This window comes from Megascapheus bottae, chromosome 9 (assembly GCF_031878675.1).
Source record: "Megascapheus bottae isolate mThoBot1 chromosome 9, mThoBot2.hap1, whole genome shotgun sequence".
Classification (NCBI taxonomy): domain Eukaryota; kingdom Metazoa; phylum Chordata; class Mammalia; order Rodentia; family Geomyidae; genus Megascapheus; species Megascapheus bottae.
This window is the reverse complement of record NC_143517.1, coordinates 41,759,847-41,779,508: the sequence shown is the minus strand read 5'-3', so window position 1 is coordinate 41,779,508 and position 19,662 is coordinate 41,759,847. Positions and strand designations below refer to the sequence as shown.

The 19,662-nt window shown below is 41.4% G+C and overlaps 1 protein-coding gene across 1 annotated transcript in view; it reads left to right on the top strand.

The window, feature by feature from the left end:
* Positions 1-589: 589 nt before the first annotated feature.
* The window catches only part of Rrm2b (ribonucleotide reductase regulatory TP53 inducible subunit M2B), a 34,773-nt gene continuing 15,700 nt past the window's right edge, over positions 590-19,662 (top strand). The window contains exons 1-3 of the mRNA XM_090339162.1: positions 590-835; positions 6,484-6,639; positions 18,245-18,361. Coding sequence (XP_090195288.1) covers positions 788-835; positions 6,484-6,639; positions 18,245-18,361 — 321 coding nt within the window. The 5' untranslated portion in view covers positions 590-787. The remainder of the gene's footprint in view (positions 836-6,483; positions 6,640-18,244; positions 18,362-19,662) is intronic.

The following is a 19,662-nucleotide window of genomic DNA, read 5'->3' as shown; positions in this document are numbered from 1 at the left end:
CACCGCTAGCGGTCTCTCCCGACGGGAGAATGAGTGTACCGCGGCTGGCCCACGCCTGGTGGGGACGTGACTCGAGCGCCGGGGGAGCCGCGCGCAATCTGCGTCCCTCACAGGGCCTGCACACCAGGCGGGTGGGCGGGGCCAGAGGAGGGGGCGTGATCTTCGGGGTGGGCGGGGCTCAGCCCGCCCAGCAAAAATACTCGTGAGCCATGTGGAAGGCGGAGCCAGGAAAATGAGGTGTGTCGTAGCCGGAGTGGGCGGGGCCGGGCAGCGAGGTGGTGGGGTCCTCCGGAGTGTGGAGGCTCCTCAGCGGGAAGGAAGCAGCACCTGCAAGGGACCGCTGTGATGGGGACTCCTTCAGGTTTCACGTGGGGAGGACGGACTAGTTCAGTGGAGTGGAGCGAGGCCAGAAGAGGTCAGTGGGTGTACGAGGCGGGGCCGGCGGAAGTAGGTGGGTCCCTGAGGATTGGGCCGGGCCGACCGGATAAGGCGGGTCCCTGCGGCGAGGGCGGGGAGATCGGAGTGGTGGGGTCGCTGCCGAGGGGGCGGGGACTGCCGGAGTGGGCGTGTTCCTGAGACAGGAGGCGGGGCGGGCCGGGCCGCTGAAGAGAGGCTCCTTCAATGGACCAGCGAGAAAACTGGGCCGCGCCGCGGGGCGGGTCCCTGCTGGAGCTGGGGGCGGGTCGCGCTCCGCGGACCCCCGTAGCCGCCTAGGCTCCTTTCCCGGTGGAGGTGGCCCGTGGCGCTTCGTTTTCTTGGCTCCGGTAGCTCTGGCGGAGTCTGCGCGATGGGCGACCCGGAAAGGCCGGAAGCGGCCAGGCCCGAGCCGGATGAGGTAAATGTTCCCGTGGCTTCATCGTTCGCCCCGGGTCACGCTGGGCCTTTAGTTGGCCAGTGGCGGCGGGGACCCGCCAGTCGCTGGACTTCTGTTGGATGTCGTATTTGTCACGGACACAAAGCCGGGTGCAGGCCTGCCGCGCCGTCGCCGCCCCCGGCTGTCGTCGTGGCTTGTCTCGGCAGGCCGCTCGGGGCAGGGGAGCGGAGCGAGCCGCTTTCCGCCCCCGGAGCGGAGCACCCCCACCCCTTTCAATCCACTCCCACTGCCCCCACTCTTCCCTTGTCCAGAAACTTTGAGGCAAGGAAAGAGGACTGGCAGTTCTAGCGGAGAAAGGCATATCCATATCTGAGTTAAAGGGAGCGTGTGAAAGTTGACACAGGTGGATGGGGTGGCCATGACAGGTGGTAGGGAGACCGGAGATACTCAAAACAAGGAGGGGTGCGGGGGGGGGGGGAGGAGCCAGGTTTGCTCAGGCCAGGCTACTTAACTGAATCTTTGGGGTGTCCGTATCTTTATTTAACACAGTGGAAGTGATACTTCTCTCTCTGAGAAGTGCTTTATGCAAAAATACCACCAAGGTCGTGCTCCTTCTCTCTCCTTCTGTGCTAATAGAAGTAATAGTAAAAGACCTGGAAAGTTACTTGGTAGTTTAAGTTGTTGCTCAAAGATTTTCATACTCCTTATTTTGCCAACCATTTGGAAGAAGACGTTTTTGTAACCTGTTTCGGTGTGTCGTATTTGGAATGTAACATTGTGACCATTTGTAAGGTCACAGAAATTCAGCTCAGAGTTCATGCCTAGCCTTACATTTCTTTACAGGGTTGCAAATTGCAGATGTATTTCAGTGTATTTTGATTTTTCAAACATTAATTGATAAACAGTATTTAAAAACCAATTGTAAATATCCTTCAAACTTTTCTTCCTCTGGAAATATATGGTTAATAACAGTTTCCCCATAAGGAAATTTCAGATTTTCTGGTTTTGCTAATGGCATCTGGCTTAACACCTGGAAGTTAACTTTTTTTTTTGGTCAGTCTTGAACTCAGGGCCTAGGCCCTGTCCTTGGGCTTTCTCAAGGCTAGAGCTCTACCACTTGAGCCACAGCACCATTTCTGGCTTTTTTTCTATGTATGTGGTACCGAGGAACCAAACCCAGTGCATGCTAGGCAAGCACTCTACCACTAGGCTAAACTCATAGCCCGAAAGGGGGGGCGGGGGGGGGGGGGGCTTGAACTCAGGGCCTGGGCACTGTCCTTGGACACTTTTTGCTCCATGCTGGCACTCTGCCACTTAAGCCGCAGTGCCACTTACATACTAACAGGGTTTCATGCACGCTAGGCCAGCACTCTACCACTAGTCTATGCTCCCTGCCCCAAGTTAAGTTTTTAATTATTCCTGTCTCAGTGATAATACACAATGACGGGCATAATTTCAGATCTAGAATGCATTGTAATGAGCATCTATCTTAGTTCAGAAGTTCTTTATGAATGTATTAAACTTCTTGTTTCTATGGATTTAATGCTGCGGCTTGGGTCATCTGTGTGGGAACCCTCTGGAGTACTTTGTAAAAGAAAAAAAGTCAAATACTCGCCCATACTCCAGACCTACTGAACCAAATTCTTGGGACAGATCTGAAACTATGTTTAAAATAAGCACATCAGCTGATCATAGTACACTGATTTTAAGGAACATTGCCTTCAACTAATTCATAACTACCTTCAAGCCCTTAAGAGCTTGAAGGTAGCTTATGAATCTCCTAAGGCTGTATATTGATTTTGTATGCACAGATGGAAATACACAGTGTAAAAGGTCTATAGCTTCCAGCAGCTTCTCACAGTTTTCAGGGTGAGAAAGTTTATGCCAGGGCCGGGAGTTTGGCCTAGAGGTAGAGTGCTTGTCTAGCAACCCTGAAGATCCGGGTTCAATTCCTTGGTACCACATACATAGAAAAATGCTGGAAGTGATTCTGTGGCTCAAGTGGTAGAGCTGTATCCATGAGAAAGCCCAGGACAATGCTCAGGCCCTGAGTTCAAGCCCAGGACTGGCAGAAAGAAAGAAAGAAAAAGAGAGAAAGGAAGGAAGGAAGGAAATAATTTTAGGGCAGAAAACACTAAATGATGTGCCAAGCTTCAGTAGTAAGTTTATATGTAAAGGCACATTCTTGGATATTCCATCTGCTTTGTCAGAGTTGGTGGGAGTTAGGAGCATGAAAAATGATACCCATAAATAGTATACAAATATGACAGCATGTAAATGTTCGAGAAATAGAAGAGGCAAACACATGGAAGTAGTGGATGGAATTAGAGTATGGTTCTAGTTAACCACCAAAAAGAAATGGAGCTCTGAGGATCATGATTCAAAGCCAGCTCGGGCACTAAAGTCCATGAGACTCTTACCTTCAGTTAACCACCAGAAAACCAGAAATGGCACTGTGGCTCAAAGTGGTAGAGCACTAGCCTTGAGCTGAAGAGCTGAGCAGTAGCACCCAGGACCTGAGTTCAAGTCCCACAACAGAGCAAAAAAATTATTAGCTTACATTAGTTTTACAAAAGAACTTGACACTGACATTTTCATACATGCATACAGTATATTTGGATCCAATATCCCTCTAATATTCTCTCTTATCCTATTCCTCTTTCTTAAAATAATTTTGACAGGTTTTCCATCTGTCTGTCTGTCTGTCTTTTTGCCAGTGCTGGGGCTTGAACTACACTTTTTGCTTGAGGCTAGAGCTCTGTACTTGAGCCACAGTGCCATTTCCAGCTTTTTCTGAGTATATGGTACTGAGGAATCGAACCCAGGGCTTTGTGCATACTAGGTAAACATTCTGCCACTAGGCTACGCTCCTGGCCTATGAAGTCTTTATGAAGTCAACTCTATTAATAAAATAATGAATTCAGTTTTGCAATGCCCAATTTGAAGTGAAAATATAATACTATGGCACAGGAGTGATAAAGATTCCATTAGTGATTGTTAAGAGATGAATGTGCTTATCCCCACAATAGAGCTTGTTTTATAAGTGTGGGTTCTTAGTGTAAGTCTATAGAGGGAACTTGGAGAGCCTAACATGTAACAGCTCAAATTGTATTAAAATAGACATCATGAAATAAGTGTTACATCAGTTCCAGCTTGGTTCAAGATTGTGCTGATTAACCGGGAGCAGGGGCTCACACCTGTAATCCTAGCTACTCAGGAAGTTGAGATCTGAGGATCATGGTTCAAAGCCAGCTCAGGCACTACAAAGCCTGTGAGACTCTTATCTCTCCAATTAATTACCAGAAAACCAGAAGTTGGGTGTGCTGACACTCAAGGAGTTGGGTGGTAGCCTTGAGCTGAAGAGCTCAGACACAATGCTCAGGCCCAGGAATAGAGTGGTAGTAGCCTTGAGTAGAAGAGTTAAGAGACAGCGCCCAGGTCCATAGTTCAAGTCCCTTGACCGACAAAAAAATAAAAAAGAAAAAATATATTGTACTGATTTACCCCTTGTTTTCTCCTAATTCATCTTTTATCAAGATAGAATACTATATATATTTATATACTATTATAATTATATATTATTATATGTAACATACACATACACGACTTGCATCCCAGCCTGAAGCCAATAGTCAGGAGTAATATAGATCCTGACACAGGTTATGCTTACCAAACTGGCTTGGTGCCACTGGCTTGTGTTTTCCTTCCTCACTTTCAGTATATCCATATAGCAAATGGGGTATGGTAGAGATTTCCAGCCCTGATACCTGTGCACTGGTAATACAATGCAAAACAAAACAAAAGAATAGTATCAGAATATTATAAAAGAATGATCCAGAGGGGTTAAAGGAAGAGCAATATGGGTGGAATGTTTTGAAGTATTTGTTGACCATAGGCCTCTGCCTTAGATTTCAGTTTTCTAATGTATATGTATAGTATACATATAATATATAGGAATAGATATACTTTTTTTTGTCGGTCATAGAACTTGAACTCTGGGCCTGGGCACTGTCCCTGAGCTTTGCTCAAGGCTACCACCCTACCACTTGAGCCACAGTGCCACTTCTGGTCTTCTGGTAGTTAATTGGAGATGAGTCTCATGGACCTTTAGTGCCCTGGGCTGGCTTTGAACCAGGATCCTCAGATCTTAGCCTCCTGAGTAGCTAGGATTATAGGCGTTTGCCACCTGTAACCAGCTTACATACATTTTTTAGAAGCCCAGGCTAACCTTGCCTGCTTTTCAAGTGCTGGAATTATGGGCATGAACTACCATACCTGGCTGAATATCTAAATTTTAAAACATTTTCCAACTATTCTGAGTATTTAAAGAGTAAAAGATCCTTCAGGTTCCTTTAGGGAAGTAATAAAGGATAGTGATTGATCAAATAAGTAATGGCTAAAATAATTCTTGAATAGAGGGACAGCCTTTTAAAAGACAACCTGAAACATCTACTAGTCAATAACCTAAAATATATAGTATTTTAGTATGTTCAAAGTACTTTTACTTATATTAGTTCCTCTGATCTTTGTAGCAGTCATTTGAAATAAGTATTATATTAATTTGGCTGGGAATATTACTTCATATCCCCTTAAACGTAAAAACAATTTGTGTTATAAAGAACACACACACACACACACACACACACACTGGAGAGTTAAGTTGAACAAAGGACAGTAAATTGTTATTATGTTTTCAGGTAAGTATTTTATTTGAGTTAAAGTTAGAAAAGAACGTTAAAAAAGTAGCTTATAACAGTGTCATAATCATACCAGTATTCTATGGTAGAATGTTTTTGAAGGGATAAGGGTATTTTATCCACAAACTTAGAAATTTATTGTGTCTTTAGCTTTGTACTTGGATTCTCAGAAGCAGCAAAAACTATAATAATTTTTGCATTTTTCTCATCAGGTAAGTTATTATTGTGTGTATGTGTGTGTGTGTGTGTGTGTGTGTGTGTGTGTGTCTGTATGTTTGTATGTTTATGTGTCTGTGTGTGTGCATGTTCTAGACCTAGGGCTTGAAGTCAGGGCCTGGGCATTGTCCTTGAGTGGTTGTACTCATGGCTAGTGCCCTGCCACTTGAACCACAGCTCCACTTTTGGCTTTTTGCTGGTTAATTGGAATAAGAATATCATGGACTTGAGCTAGGCTGGTCACTCAAGCCTTTAATCCTAGCTACTCTAGAGGCTGAGACCTGAGGATTACGGTTCAAAGCCAGCCCAGGTACTAAAGAATGTGAGATTCATCTCTAATTAACCACTAGAAAATAGGAACTGGGGCTCAAGGGGTAGGGCCTAGCCTTGAGCTGAAGAGCTCAGGGACAGCACCTAGGCCCAGAGTTCAAGCCTCATGATCCACAAAAGAAAAAAAAAAAAAAAGAGAGAGAGAATATCATGAACTTTTCCTGCCCAGGCCAGAATGGTGAAGCTCAGATCTCAGCCTCTTAAGTAACTAGGATTGTGAGCATGAGCCATCAAACCCAGCTTGAGGTAGGTATTATTTTGTAGTTGCAGAAATTGAACAAGGCTCAGAGAAATTAAACAATTTCCTATAGTCATGTAGCTACCAGCTACTGGAAGGATTCCTCACGGCATAGCAGATGTATATTTAGATATGAATGCAGAGGAAATATCTGCATAAAACCCATGTTTGTACTTTGTTTTTTAAAGAGGTTATCTTCAGATACCAGTGAAAGTGCAGTGAAGTCAAACGAAGAACCACTTCTAAGAAAGAGTTCCCGGCGGTTTGTCATTTTTCCAATCCAATACCCTGATATTTGGAAAATGTATAAACAAGCTCAGGCATCTTTCTGGACAGCAGAAGAGGTACGTGTTGGCATGGTTTCCCACCAATGCGCATGTTCCCTGGTGCAGTATTCACTTCTTGCTTTATACAAATTTGAAGTATTTTGACTTGTAAAATACATACAATAATGCTGGGAAAAGGTGACTCACATTTGTAATCTTAGCTATTCAGGAACTGAGATCTGATGGAGGTTTCAAACCATCCTGGGCAGAAATATCTGGAGACACTCTTACCTTTAATTAACCAGCAAAAAGGTAGAAATGAAGGTGTGGCTCGACCGAAGTGCTAGCCTTGAGCAAAAAAAGCTAAGCAAAAGAGCGAGGTTCAAGAATTAATATCAGGGACCGGGAGTTTGGCCTAGTGGTTAAAGTGCTTGCCTAGCATGCATGAAGACCTGGGTTCGATTCCTCGGTACCACATACACAGAAAAAAGCTGGAAGTGGTGCTGAGGCTCAAGTGGTAGAGCTCTAGCCTTGAGAAAGTCCAAGGACAGTGCTCAGGCCCTGAGCTCAAGCCCAGGACTGGCAAAAAAAAAAAAAAAAAAAAAGAATTAATATCAGCACAGACACATAAAAGATAAATTGCATAAGGTGAGTAGTATAAGATAAGGTTTGAAATTACTGAAATTACAGTGATCTTCATTGTTTTAGCTTGCACTATTGTCTGTATCTTGCTATTTAAAAAAAATGGCTCCCTCCATGGGCCAGGAGCATGATATAGCGGTATAGTGTTTGCCTAGCATGCACAAAACCCCAGGTTTGATTCCTCAGCACCACATACGTAGAAAAAGCCAGAAGTGGGGCTGTGGCTCAAGTAGTAAAGTGCTAGCCTTGAGAAAGCCCAAGGACAGTACTCAGGTCCTAAGTTCAAGCCTGGGAACTGGCAAAAAAGAAATGGCACCTTATTTTGCTCCTTTTCTATTTACTTATTTATTTTTGTGTGTGTCAATCTCCAGGCTTGAATTCAGGGCCTATTCTCTCACTTAGCTTTCATGCTCATTGTTGGTGCTCTACTACTTGAGCCATACCTTCGGCTTTTGGCTGGTTACTTGTAGATAAAGGTCTTTCAGATTTATCTGTCAAGGCTGGTGGCTAAACTTTTTTTTTTTTGATGCCAGTCCTGGGGCTTGAATTCAGGACCTAGGTGCTGTCCCGGATCTTCTTTTGCTCAAAGATAGTGCACTGCCACTTTGAGCTCCACTTCTGGCTTTTTGGTAGTTTAGTATTGTTAAGAGTCTCAAGCCAGCAGCTGGTAGCTCATGCCTGTCATCCTAGCTACAGGAGGCTGAGTTCTGAGGATCATGGCTCAAAGCAAGCCTGAGCATGGAAATCTATGAGACATTTTTTTTTTGTGTGGGTCATGGGGTTTGAACTCAACCTGGGTGCTATCCTTGACCTCTTTAGCTCAAGGTTACCACCCTACCTTTGGGCCTGGGCATTGTCTCTGAGCTCTTCAGCTCAAGGCTACTGCTCTAACCTTGAGCTAAGCTCCACTTCCAATTTTCTAGAGGTTAATTAGAGATAAGAGTCTCAGGTCCTTTTGTGCCTGGGCTGGCTTTGAACCTTGATGCTCAGATCTCAGCCTCCTGAGTAGCTAGGATTACAGGCCTGAGCCATTGCATCCACCTGTGAAACTCTCATCTCTAGTTAAGCACCAGAAAACTGGAAGTGGTGCTATGACTTAAGTGGTAGTCTTGAGCTGAAGAACTCAGGGACAGTGCCCAGGCCTGAGTTCAAGCCCCATGACCAGCCCCCCCCCTCCAAAAAAATCACAATAAAAGTGAAAGTGTAAAAGTTTTAGAGACCTTGCTTTCATGAGAGACCTATGTAGGCGTATGAAAAGAGTGTTGTGTGAACACATTGACATCCAGGCAGTGCACTCATACATGAGCCTGTGTGGCTGACTTCACGGTGCTCCTCCTAACAAGACCTGCCTTCAGCTGCATGGATACTGAACGGCTGTCTCTGACACAACAGCTTTCCAATGCTTTCTGCTGCTGTGAGCTTTTTCCACCTTGGAAATAACTTTTGAACACAACAAATAATACTTACAGGCTTGGTGAGTTCACTTGGTCATGCATTTGACTGCTCTGTAGTCTAGAACACACAGAGAGTTAGTTATTGCTTCTAAATACGTTGTGTGATATTTGCATAACAAATCACACAGTTGTGCAGTGTTTGTATACATAACTGTCTCTATGGCTACATACATGTATCTGAGTAGATATATTTGGTTCTTCCTAAAGATTAGTCTGTCAAGAAACTTGATTATATATATGGAAATACGTCCTTAAAATGCAAGCTTTGGAGTTAGATTGCCTAGGTAATTCTGCTCTTTGCTGGGCCTGGTATACTCCTATAGTCACAGCTACTCAGGAGAAAAAGGGTCAGAGGACTTTGATTCAAGTCCAGGTAGGGCAAAAGGTTAGCAGGAGCTGGGTGCCAGTGACTCACACCTGTCATCCTTGCTATATGAGTGGCTCATGCCTATAATCCTAGCTACTCAGGAGGAGTGGAGATCTGAGGATCATAGTTCAAAGCCATCCGGGGCATACAAAAGTCCCTGAGACATTTATCTCCAATTAACCACCAGTAAAGTGGAAGTGGTGCTGTGGCTCAACGTGGTAGAATGATAGCTTTGAGGTCAAGAGGTCAGTTGACAGCACCTGGGCTCAGAGTTCAAGCCCCACAACTGACAAAAAAAAAAATTTTAAAGTTAGCAGGATCCCATGTTAACAAAATAGCTATGGTGGTTCAAGTCTACAATCCAAGCTATACAGGAGGCATAAGTAGGATAAGGAGGATCATGGTTTGAAGCCATCCCCAGGTGAAAGCATAAGACCTTATCCAAAAGTCTCTAAAGCAAAAAAAAAAAAAAAAAAAAGGCTGACTTAAGTGGTAGGGTAGGTACCTGCCCAGAAAGTTTGAGGGCCTGAGTTCAACCAATTTTCTCACCAAAAATATATACATGTATACACACTCACACATACACACACACACACATCCTGTTTCAATACTTATTACCTGTGTAACTAGTTTTTTTGAGCCTCTGTCAATAAATAAGGGTAGCTATAGCTGGCCCATGAGATATTTTGAATGGTATGAAAGTTAGTATGCAATAAATAAAGGAAAACTATCATTTTGTACATAGATTGAGTTAATATTAATCTAGAATTAAGAAAGGCACTGACATCTGAAGCTTCTCTTACTCTAGTTTTGCCTCTGTATCCATGTTTGCTATGTTGTCAACATCTTTGTTATATGGCAGTTGGTATATAGCGCACAGAGACAGATGAAAATGAACATCTGCTGTTTTTACACTGGGTCAAAATGTTTGGCACACCTGACTCTTAACTGTCTGTGGTTTTTATAAAGTTTTTTTTTTTTGGTTAAATATGGTTTGGAGAACAAGTAGAGTGCTTGGGTGTCTTTCATTTGTCCTATTTAAAAACTAGGACTCTGATAACTGGATTTCTTAAAATTCATCTGAAATTTCTTGTATCTTAGTGAATGTAATCAGTGTTTTGCAGTGACAAAGAAATGCTGATTTAAAATTTAAGAGTTAACACACAAATCAGATACATGTTTCGGAGGGAAGTCAAACACATTTTTAGTTCTATTTTGTTTATATAAACAAATTTGTAAATTACCATTTAATCAACTTAAATTAATTCCTGGGTTTTAAACCTTTGTTCAGAAGACAAAGGTCTGGGGCTTGGGCATTTTTTTTAATTAGACAGTTCTGTCATATTATTATGACAAAATGTGAGAAAATCTAGTTTATAAAAGAAACGGTTTATTTTGGTTCATGGTTTTAGAGGTTTCAGTTCATGGCCGCTTGGCCCCATTACTTTTGACATACCACATCACGGCAGAAGTGCATAATGAGCTGCTCGCACTATAGGTGGCCAAGGAGTGATGGAGGGGCTGTAATGAGCACAGGGATTCCTCTTTTTTTTTGACATTTATTCTTTTTTTTAAATTGTCGGGGTAATGTATAGAGGAGGTAACGTATAGAGGGGTTACAGTTACATTCGACAGGTAGTGGGTGCATTACTTCTCACACATTAATACTCCTTCTTGTGTTTTTGTCCCCATTTCCCCTCCTTCCCCTCCCAATCATCTTGTTTTCCCCCTTCCCTTTCCTATTTCAAATAAACGAATAAGCACATATGCAATATACCAGGGAACAAAGTCAGATACAGTAGCAACATAAGATTAATCATAAGGGGAATAAAGAGAAATGAAATAACAGTATATTAAGGACAACAACCACACAAGATAAACCCCTTGTTCCTATATCCTAGAGTTCATTTCATTTAGTCTCATCCTATATGACCTTATGTGAGCACAAGAATTCTAATATGCCCACCAAGGGCAACCTCAGGGCCTTTGTTTCCTTCTACTGTCCTCCACCTCTGAAAGATTCCACCATTTCGACAGATCACCATGTACTAGCAGCCAAGCCTTTTAGTTCATGGGAACAGCCATGTATTAAATAGAGCAATAGCATCTAATTTGTACAGAATTTTTAGAATAGATGGTGGGATTGAGAATTTGTTGAAATGAGATAAAGTTAAGCAGGAAAGTTTGTGTATCTGGAAGGAATAAGATCAATGCAATAAATAAAATTCCCTAAGATATTTTGAATACCAGACACTGGTGGTTCATGCTTGTAAAGCTAGCAACTCAGGAGGCTGAGATCTGAGGATCAAAGTTCAAAGCTACCTGGTGGAAGAAAAGTCTTTGGCACTCCTATCTCCAGTCAGTTAGCAAAAAGCTAGCAATAGAGGTGTGGCTTATGTGGCAGAACACTGCCTTGGGCAAAACTAAGTGAGAGCTCAAGGCCTTGAGTTCAAGTTATAGTACCAACACCAAAAACAGCACAAAAGATAAAAAGACATTCAACATTGAAGGCATATAATACATAACAATGAAGAAAATATCCCTCAGTTAACCCTAGGTGTGGGGCTGGGAGTTTGGCCTGGTGGCAGAGTGCTTGCCTAGCATGCATGAAGACCCTGTTTCAATTCCTCGGTACCACATACAGAGAAAAAAGCTGGAAGTGGTGCTGTGGCTCAAGTGGCAGACCACTGGCCTTGAGGAAAAAAGAAAAAGGCCAAGGACAGTGTTTAGACCCTGAGTTCAAGCCCCAGTAATGGCAAAAAAAAAAAAATTAAAGCTGGGCTTTGGTGGCTCACACCTGTAATCCTAGCTACCCAGGAGGCTCAGATCTGAGGATCAAGGTTCAAAGCCAGCCCAAGTGCTAAAGTCTGTGAGATTCTTAACCACTAGAAAACCAGAAGTGGCACAGTACCACTTCCAGCTTTTTCTGTGTATGTAGTACCCAGGAATTGAAACCAGGGATTCATGCATGCTAGACATGCACTCTGCCACTAGGCCAAACTCCCAGCCCTACTTTTTTTTTTAATTAAAGAATTTATTAACTGATTTTTACATCATATTTCAGATTACATGTTAAACAAGTATTCAAGAAGGGAATCTCTATATACAATCATTGGCACTTAGATTTTAGAACATAATTAAAATTAGGCTGAGGGTTTGTATGCCATAGATACATATTAATCTATGTAATAAAACATGTCTATAGAGTCATAGATTTTTGTCTATGTAGTTGTGTTTATATTTCCAGTACCATGTCCATAGCATTGGGTACGCAAATATTGAGTTCTTGCTCTTGTACTTTTTGGATCTAATAGTCACATATTAAGGACACTATGTACCTTTTGTTCCTTTAGTCTTTACTTGTCTCACTCAAAATGATTCGCTCTAGATTCATCCACTTCCCTGTAAATGCCATTATTTTATCTTGTCTGTTGGTTATGTAGAATTCCATTGTGTGTGCATATATATATATGTGTGTGTGTATATATATATATGTGTGTGTGTATATATATATATATATTCTATATATATATATATATCTATTCATCTGGATTGTTTCCATTGCCTGGCTATTGTGAATAGTGCAGAGATGAAATAGCTGAGCAGGTGTCCTTATCATATCTTGGGTTATGATGTTCAGGATAGATGCCCAGGGGTGGTATGGTGGGATCATAGGGAAGGTCAATTTTTAGTTCTTTAAGAAACCTCCACACTGCTTTCCAGAGTGGCTGAACTAGCTTACAATCCCACCAGCAGTGCAGTAGGATTCCTTTTTCTCCACAACCCTGCCAGCAACTGTCATTGTCTGAGTTCAAAATCTTGGCCATTCTTGTTGGGTAAGGTGATATTTTAGGGTTGTTTTTATTTGCATTTCCTTTATGACCATGGATGATGAGCATTTTCTCATATGCTTTTCTGCCATTTTAATCTCTTCTTTTGATAAGTCTCTCTTTAGTTCCCTTGCCCATTTAGTGATTGGTTTGTTGGGTTTGGGGGGGATTAGTTTCTTGAGTTCCCTGTTGATACTGGATATTAAGCATTTGTCTGATATATTATTGGTAAATATCTTTTTCCAGTTGGTTGGCTATCTCTCTACTTTAGTGTCTTTGTGTTTATCTGTACAGAAACTTTTTATTTTTAGGTAGTCCCATTTATCAAGTCTCTCCCCAATCTGTTGTGACCCTGGGATTCTGTTCAGGAAATTTTTGCCTGTGCCTATGTGTTCCAGTGTCTCTCCAACTCTATCGTGTAGCAGTTTCAAGGTTTCCGGTCTGACATTGAGGTCTGTGATCCATTTTGAGTTAATGCTTGTGCATGGAGAAAGGCTAGGGTCAATTTTTAGTTTTCTGCATGTGGCTGCCCAGTTTTGCCAGCACCAATAATTGAATAGGCTGTGTTTCTTCCACTGTGTATCTTGGGCTTCTTTGTCAAATACAAGTTGACTATAGGTATGTGGTTCTATTTCTGGATCTTCTGTTCCGTTCCATTGATCTTCTGGTCTATTTTTGTGCCAGTACTGTGCTGTTTTGTTATTATGACTCTTTAGTAGAGTTTGAAGTCTGGTATTGTAATACCACCTGCATTGTTCTTTTTGTGTAGAATTGTTTTGGCTATTCTAGGTCTTTTCTTGTTCCATATGAACCTTTGGATTATATCTTCTATTTCAGTAAAGAATGTTTTTGGGATTTTGATGGGGATTGCATTGAATTTGTATATCAATTTTGGCAATATGGCCATTTTCACTATATTGTTTCTCCCTACCCATGAGCATGGGATGTCTTTTCATTTCCTGGTATCCTCTTTAATTTCTTTCATTAGGCTTTTATAGTTTTCATTAACTAATTCCTTTACATCTTTGGTTAATTCCTAAGTATTTTATTCTTTTGGGGATTTTGCAAATGGGATCATTTTATTGATTTGCCTTTCTGTTTGTGTATTGTTGGTGTACAAGAAGGCTACTGACTTTTGCAGGTTAATTTTGTATCCTGTCACTTTGCTAAAGTGGCTTATTAATTCTAGGAGTTTGGGAGTGGAATTTATTGGGTCACTCAGGTAGAGGATCATGTCATCTGCGAATAGGGATAGTTTAATTTCTTCTTTCCCTATGTGGATCCCTTTGATGTCCTTCTCTTTCCTTATCGCTCTGGCTAAGGGTTCCAGCACTATGTTGAAGAGAAGTGGAGAGAGTGGGCATCCCTGTGTAGTTCCTGATTTTAAGGTAAATGGTTCCAGTCTTTCTCCACTTAGTATAATACTGGCTGTAGGTTTGTCATATATGGCTTTAATTATTTTAAGGAATGTACCTATTCTATTTTTTCTAGTGTTTTCACCATGAATGGATGTTGTATTTTGTCAAATGCCTTCTCCGTGTCCAGAGAAATGATCATATGATTCTTATCCTTAGCACTATTGATATGATGTATTACATTGATTGATTTGCAAATGTTAAACCAGCCTTGCATCTGTGGGATGAAGCCTACTTGATCGTAGTGTATAATATTTTAAATTTGTTTCTGGATTCTATTTTATTGAGGAGTTTTGTGTCTGTGTTCATTAGAGAAGTAGGTCTATAGTACTTTTTTTTTGTTGGGTCTTTCCCTGGTTTGGGGATGAGTGTAATATTAGTTTCATAAAATGAGTTTAGTATTGTTCCTTCTGCTTCTATTTCTCAGAAGAGTTTCAAGAGTATAGGTGTTACTTCATCTTTAAATGTCTTGTAGAATTCCGCAGTGAAACCGTCTGGACCTGGGCTATTTTTGGTTGGCTTTTCCCTGATTGCTTCTGCTATTTCATTGTATGAAGTTGTTTTGTTCAGTTTGTTTATCTCATCATTGTTCAGTGTGGGTAGCCTATATTTATTTAAGAAGTCATCCATTTCTACTAGATTTTCTTGTTTCTTTGAATATAGGTCCTGGTAGTACTTATTCATTATGGACTGAATTTCTTGGATATTGGTTGTGATTGTTCGGGTGGGATCTCTAATCTTGTTTATTTGAGTCTCTCCTCTCCTTTTTTTTGATTAATCTTGCCAGGGGTCTGTCAATTTTTTTGAGTCTTTCAAAGAACCAACTTTTTGATTTATTAATTTTATGTATAGTGGATCTTATTTCAATCTCTGATATTTCCGATTTTATTTTTGTTATTTCTGTCCTTCTAGTTGTTTTAGAATTAACTTTGTCTTGCTCCTCTAGGTGCTTCAATTTCTTCTTTAGGTTATTTACGTGCTCTTCTTCTGTCTTTTTAATATGGGCTCCTAGTGTGATAAATTTGCCCCTTAGAACTGCCTTTGCTGTGTCCCATAAGTTCCTTTGTGATGTCTCTTGATTGTCATTACATTCAAGAAAGTTTTTAATTTTTTCTTTGATTTGTTCTGTAACCCAGGAGTTATTCAGAAGTGTGTTGTTCAGCTTCCAAGTGTGTGAATGTCTTTTATCTTTTACTGTGTTGTTCAGAACTACTCTGATTCCACTGTGATCAGATAGGATTATATCAGTCCTCTTGTATCTGCTTAAGTTTTCTGTATGAACTATTACATGATCTATTTTGGAGTATGTTCCATGTGCTGCTGAGAAAAATGTATAAAGTTTTACCATTGGATGGAAGATTCTGTGTATATCTGTTAAGCCCAGCTGGACTATGGTGTCGTTTAAGTCGATGGTGTCTTTGCTTATCTTTTGTTGTGTTGGCCTGTCATTTGGTGAGAGTGGCATATTGAAGTCTCCCACTATGCTTGTGTTTGAGTCTATCTTGTTCTGTAATTCTAAGAGAGTTTGCTTGACGAATTTGGGTACTCCCGTGTTGGGGGAGTAAATGTTTATAACTGTAATATTCTAGGTATGGATTGTACCCTTTACTAATATGTAGTGGCCATCTTTATCTTTATGTACTGATTTTACTGAGAAGTTAATTTTGTCAGAGATGAAGAGAAAATCGCTTTTTTTTTTTTTTGCCTGTCCTGGTCCTTGAACTCAGGGCTTGAGCACTGTCCTTGGGATTTCTCAAGACTAGAGTTTTACCAGTTGAGCCACAGCACAACTGGCTTTTTTTTTCCCTTTATGCCAGTCATGGGGCTTGAACTCAGGGCTTGGGCACTGTCCTTGGGCACTTTTTGCTCAAGGCTAACACTCTACCACTCAAGCCACAGCTCCACTTCTGGCTTTTTCTGAGTATGTGGTACCGAAGAATCGAACCCAGGGCTTCATGAATGCTAGGCAAGCACTCTACCACTAGGCTATGCTCACAGCCCCTCAGCTTTTTCCTCTGTATCTGGTACCAAAGAATCAAACTTAGGTCTTTGTGCATGCTTAGGCAAGCACATTAGGACTAGGCCAAACTCTTGGCCCCTAAAAATTGATTTTTTTGTTGTTGTTGTTGTGGGTCATGGGGCTTTAACTCTAGACCTGGGCACTGTCCCTGAGTTCTTCAGCTCAAGGCTGCCACCCTACCCCTGGACATGGGCATTGTCCCTGAGCTCCTCAGCTGAAGGCTACTATCCTACCCTGGAGCAACAGCTCCATTTCCCCTTTTCTAGTGATTAATTGGAGATAAGAGTCTCATAGACTTTTTAGTACTGGCTGGCTTTGAACCACTATCCTTAGATCTCAGTTTCCTGTGTATCTAGGATTATAGGTGTGAGCCACCGCATCCAACTAAAATTTGATCTTTAGCATACATGTTTTACAAGGTAAAAATCCCAGCACTCAGGTGGTAGACAGAACAGTCTTGAGTTCAAGGCTAGCCTGGATCATATAACAAGACACTATCTTTAAAACAAAGAGTTCAATGTTTTTTCTTCCCAGCCCATGATAGTCTCCATGACTTACTATAGTGGCATGTGTTATATGCTCAGCAAACATTTTTTAAAAATAACAGGAATAGGCCAGGAGTTTGGCCTAGCGGTAGAGTGTCTGCCTAGCATGCACAGGGGCCCTGGTTTGATTCCTCTGTACCACATACATAGAAAAAGACTGGAAGTGGTGCTAAAGTGCAAGTGGTAGAGCTCTGGCCTTGAGAAAGTCCAAGGACAGTGCTCAGGCCCTGAGCTCAAGCCCAGGACTGGCAAAAAAAACAAAAAACAGGAATAAGTTTCTAAAAGACTGGGTGCCAGATGCTTGTACTTGTAATTCTTGCTTCTCTGGAGAGCATTGATTGAGGCCAGCCTGGACAGAAAAGTTGAGTAGATATCCATTTATAAAATAACCAGGAAAAACCAGGGTCAGAAGAATGACACAAGTGACAGAGTACCAGCCCAGTAGGGTTCCCAGGCCTTGAGTTTAAACTCTAGTATTGAAAAAAAAAATTGATTGTGGGGGAATAGAATATTAGTTTTTTTCCTTTTTTGAAAATCAAAGAGAATAGGATTTAGAATAAATAAATGAAAGTGTAAATCTGTTATATATGCCATATATTTATTTTGTCATGGAGCTTGAACTCTGGGCCTAGGAACTGAGTGCCTAAGCTTTTCTTTCTTAAGGCTGATGTTATATCTACCACATGAGCCACAGCTCTACTTCTGACTTTTTGTAGATGAAGTATTTCACAGATTTTCCTGCTAGGGCTGGCTTGGAATCCTAATTCTCAGACCTCAGCCTCCTGAATAGCTAAGACTACAGGTGTGAGCTACCAGTGCCCAGCCACAATCATATGTAAAGGACAGTTACATATTTTAAATGTTTATGAGGTTTTTGTGAAACTTAAGAGATTTTTCTAAGATGAATGCTAAAGAGCAATGGAATATTTTTTTTTTTTGCTAGTCCTGGGGCTTGAACTAAGGGCCTGAGCACTGTCCTTGGGCTTTCTCAAGGCTAGAACCCTACCACTTGAGCCACAGCACCACTTCTGGCTTTTTCTATGTATGTGGTACTGAGGAATTGAACTTAGGTCTTTGTGCATGCTAGGCAAGCACTCTACCACTAGGCCAAACTCCTGGCCCCTGTACTAAATATTTTATCCTGTTTCCCAAATTCATATGTTGAATCCCTAGTCCCCAGTGGCTTTCTTTCCTCTATCCAGCTATCATCTATCCAGATAGCAAATATAGTATGCTAATACATTATAACTGTTTTAACAGAATGGTTTGTTTATGATATTTATGGTGTTCTCTTAACTTTTACACAGTTTACTAGTAATGGGATACCACTTCTTAACTTCAAGGTAGAAATTAGTTTTCCAAAAATTTTAACTCCAAGTTTAAAATAAGTCAAAAATCTTTTTATTCTAGGTTGACCTGTCAAAGGATCTTCCTCACTGGAATAAACTTACATCTGATGAGAAGTATTTTATCTCTCACATCTTAGCCTTTTTTGCAGCTAGTGATGGAATTGTAAATGAAAATTTGGTAAGATTCTTGATTTTACTTTACTTTTGTTCCCATTCAGCAGTTAAATGCTGATAAGGTCACTACAACTATTTAGGTTGAGCCTCAGAAAGGATATCTAAGAAATGGACTCGGTAAAGCTTAATTTTCTTTTTCTTTCTTTCTTTCTTTCTTTTTTTTTTTTTTACCAGTCCTGGGGCTTGAACTAAAGGCATGAGTACTGTCCTTGGATTTTCTCAAGGCTAGGACTGTATCACTAAAGCCATAGTACCACTTCCTGCTTTTTCTGTGAATGTGGTACCGAAGATTAAACCCAGGGTTTTGTGTATGCTAGGCAAGCACTCTACCACTAGGCCAGGCTCCCAGTCCCTAAACTTAATTCTTCAAAGTACTTTTCTCATAAAGTATCAGAGAAAAGGATAGCTTATCTGTCTCATATATCATGTTAAATAGCATAAAATCAAGCATAAACTGTACCAATTAAAACTACATACAATATAGAGCAAGAGATATGGGTCAGTGGCATGTGCTTGCCTGGTACCTAATGCTGTGAAGTAATAACAAAAGTGGCACACTGCATAAACTTGAACCTCATTATGAACCTAGTAGAGAACTTTCAACTAATTAGGCAAGGGGCTCTGTATATATCACTGGGTTCTGGATTCTCATTTTATTTAATAAAAATGTCCTATTTTTTTTGCCAGTCCTGGGCCTTGAACTCAGAGCCTGGGCATTCTCCTTGAGCTCTCTCAAGGCTAGTGCTTTATTACTTTAGCCACAGCACCACTCCTGGCTTTTTTTGTGTATGTGGTAACCAAGGAATCAAACCCAGGGCTTGTGCATGCTAGGTAAGCACTCTACTTGTAGGCCAAACTGTGGCCTCAGTTCTTTTTTTTTTTTTTTTGTCAGTCATGGGGCTTGAACTCTGGGTTTAGGCACTGTCTCTGAGGTCTTAGCTGGAATCTAATGCTCTACCAGTTTGAGCCATAGCACTAGTTCTGCTTCTATGGTTCTTGATTAGAATACACAGTTTGTTGTTAAGAAACATAGAGGATACAAATTTACATCACACTTTAGAAGAGGCTTTAATGGATCTGTCTGCTAGAAAAAAAAATTCTTCAAAGTCAAGTCTCTGTTTTTTTGAGGAGGGTAGGTTGTGGGGCTAGAGCTCTGGGCCTGGGCACTGTCTGTGAGCTCTTCAGCTCAAGGCTACTGCTCTACCCCTGGGCCTGGGTCTGGGCCTGGGCACTGTCCCTGAGCTCTTCAGCTCAACCCTAGAGGTCTACCCCTTGAGCCACTGTGCCACTTCTGGTTTTCTAGTG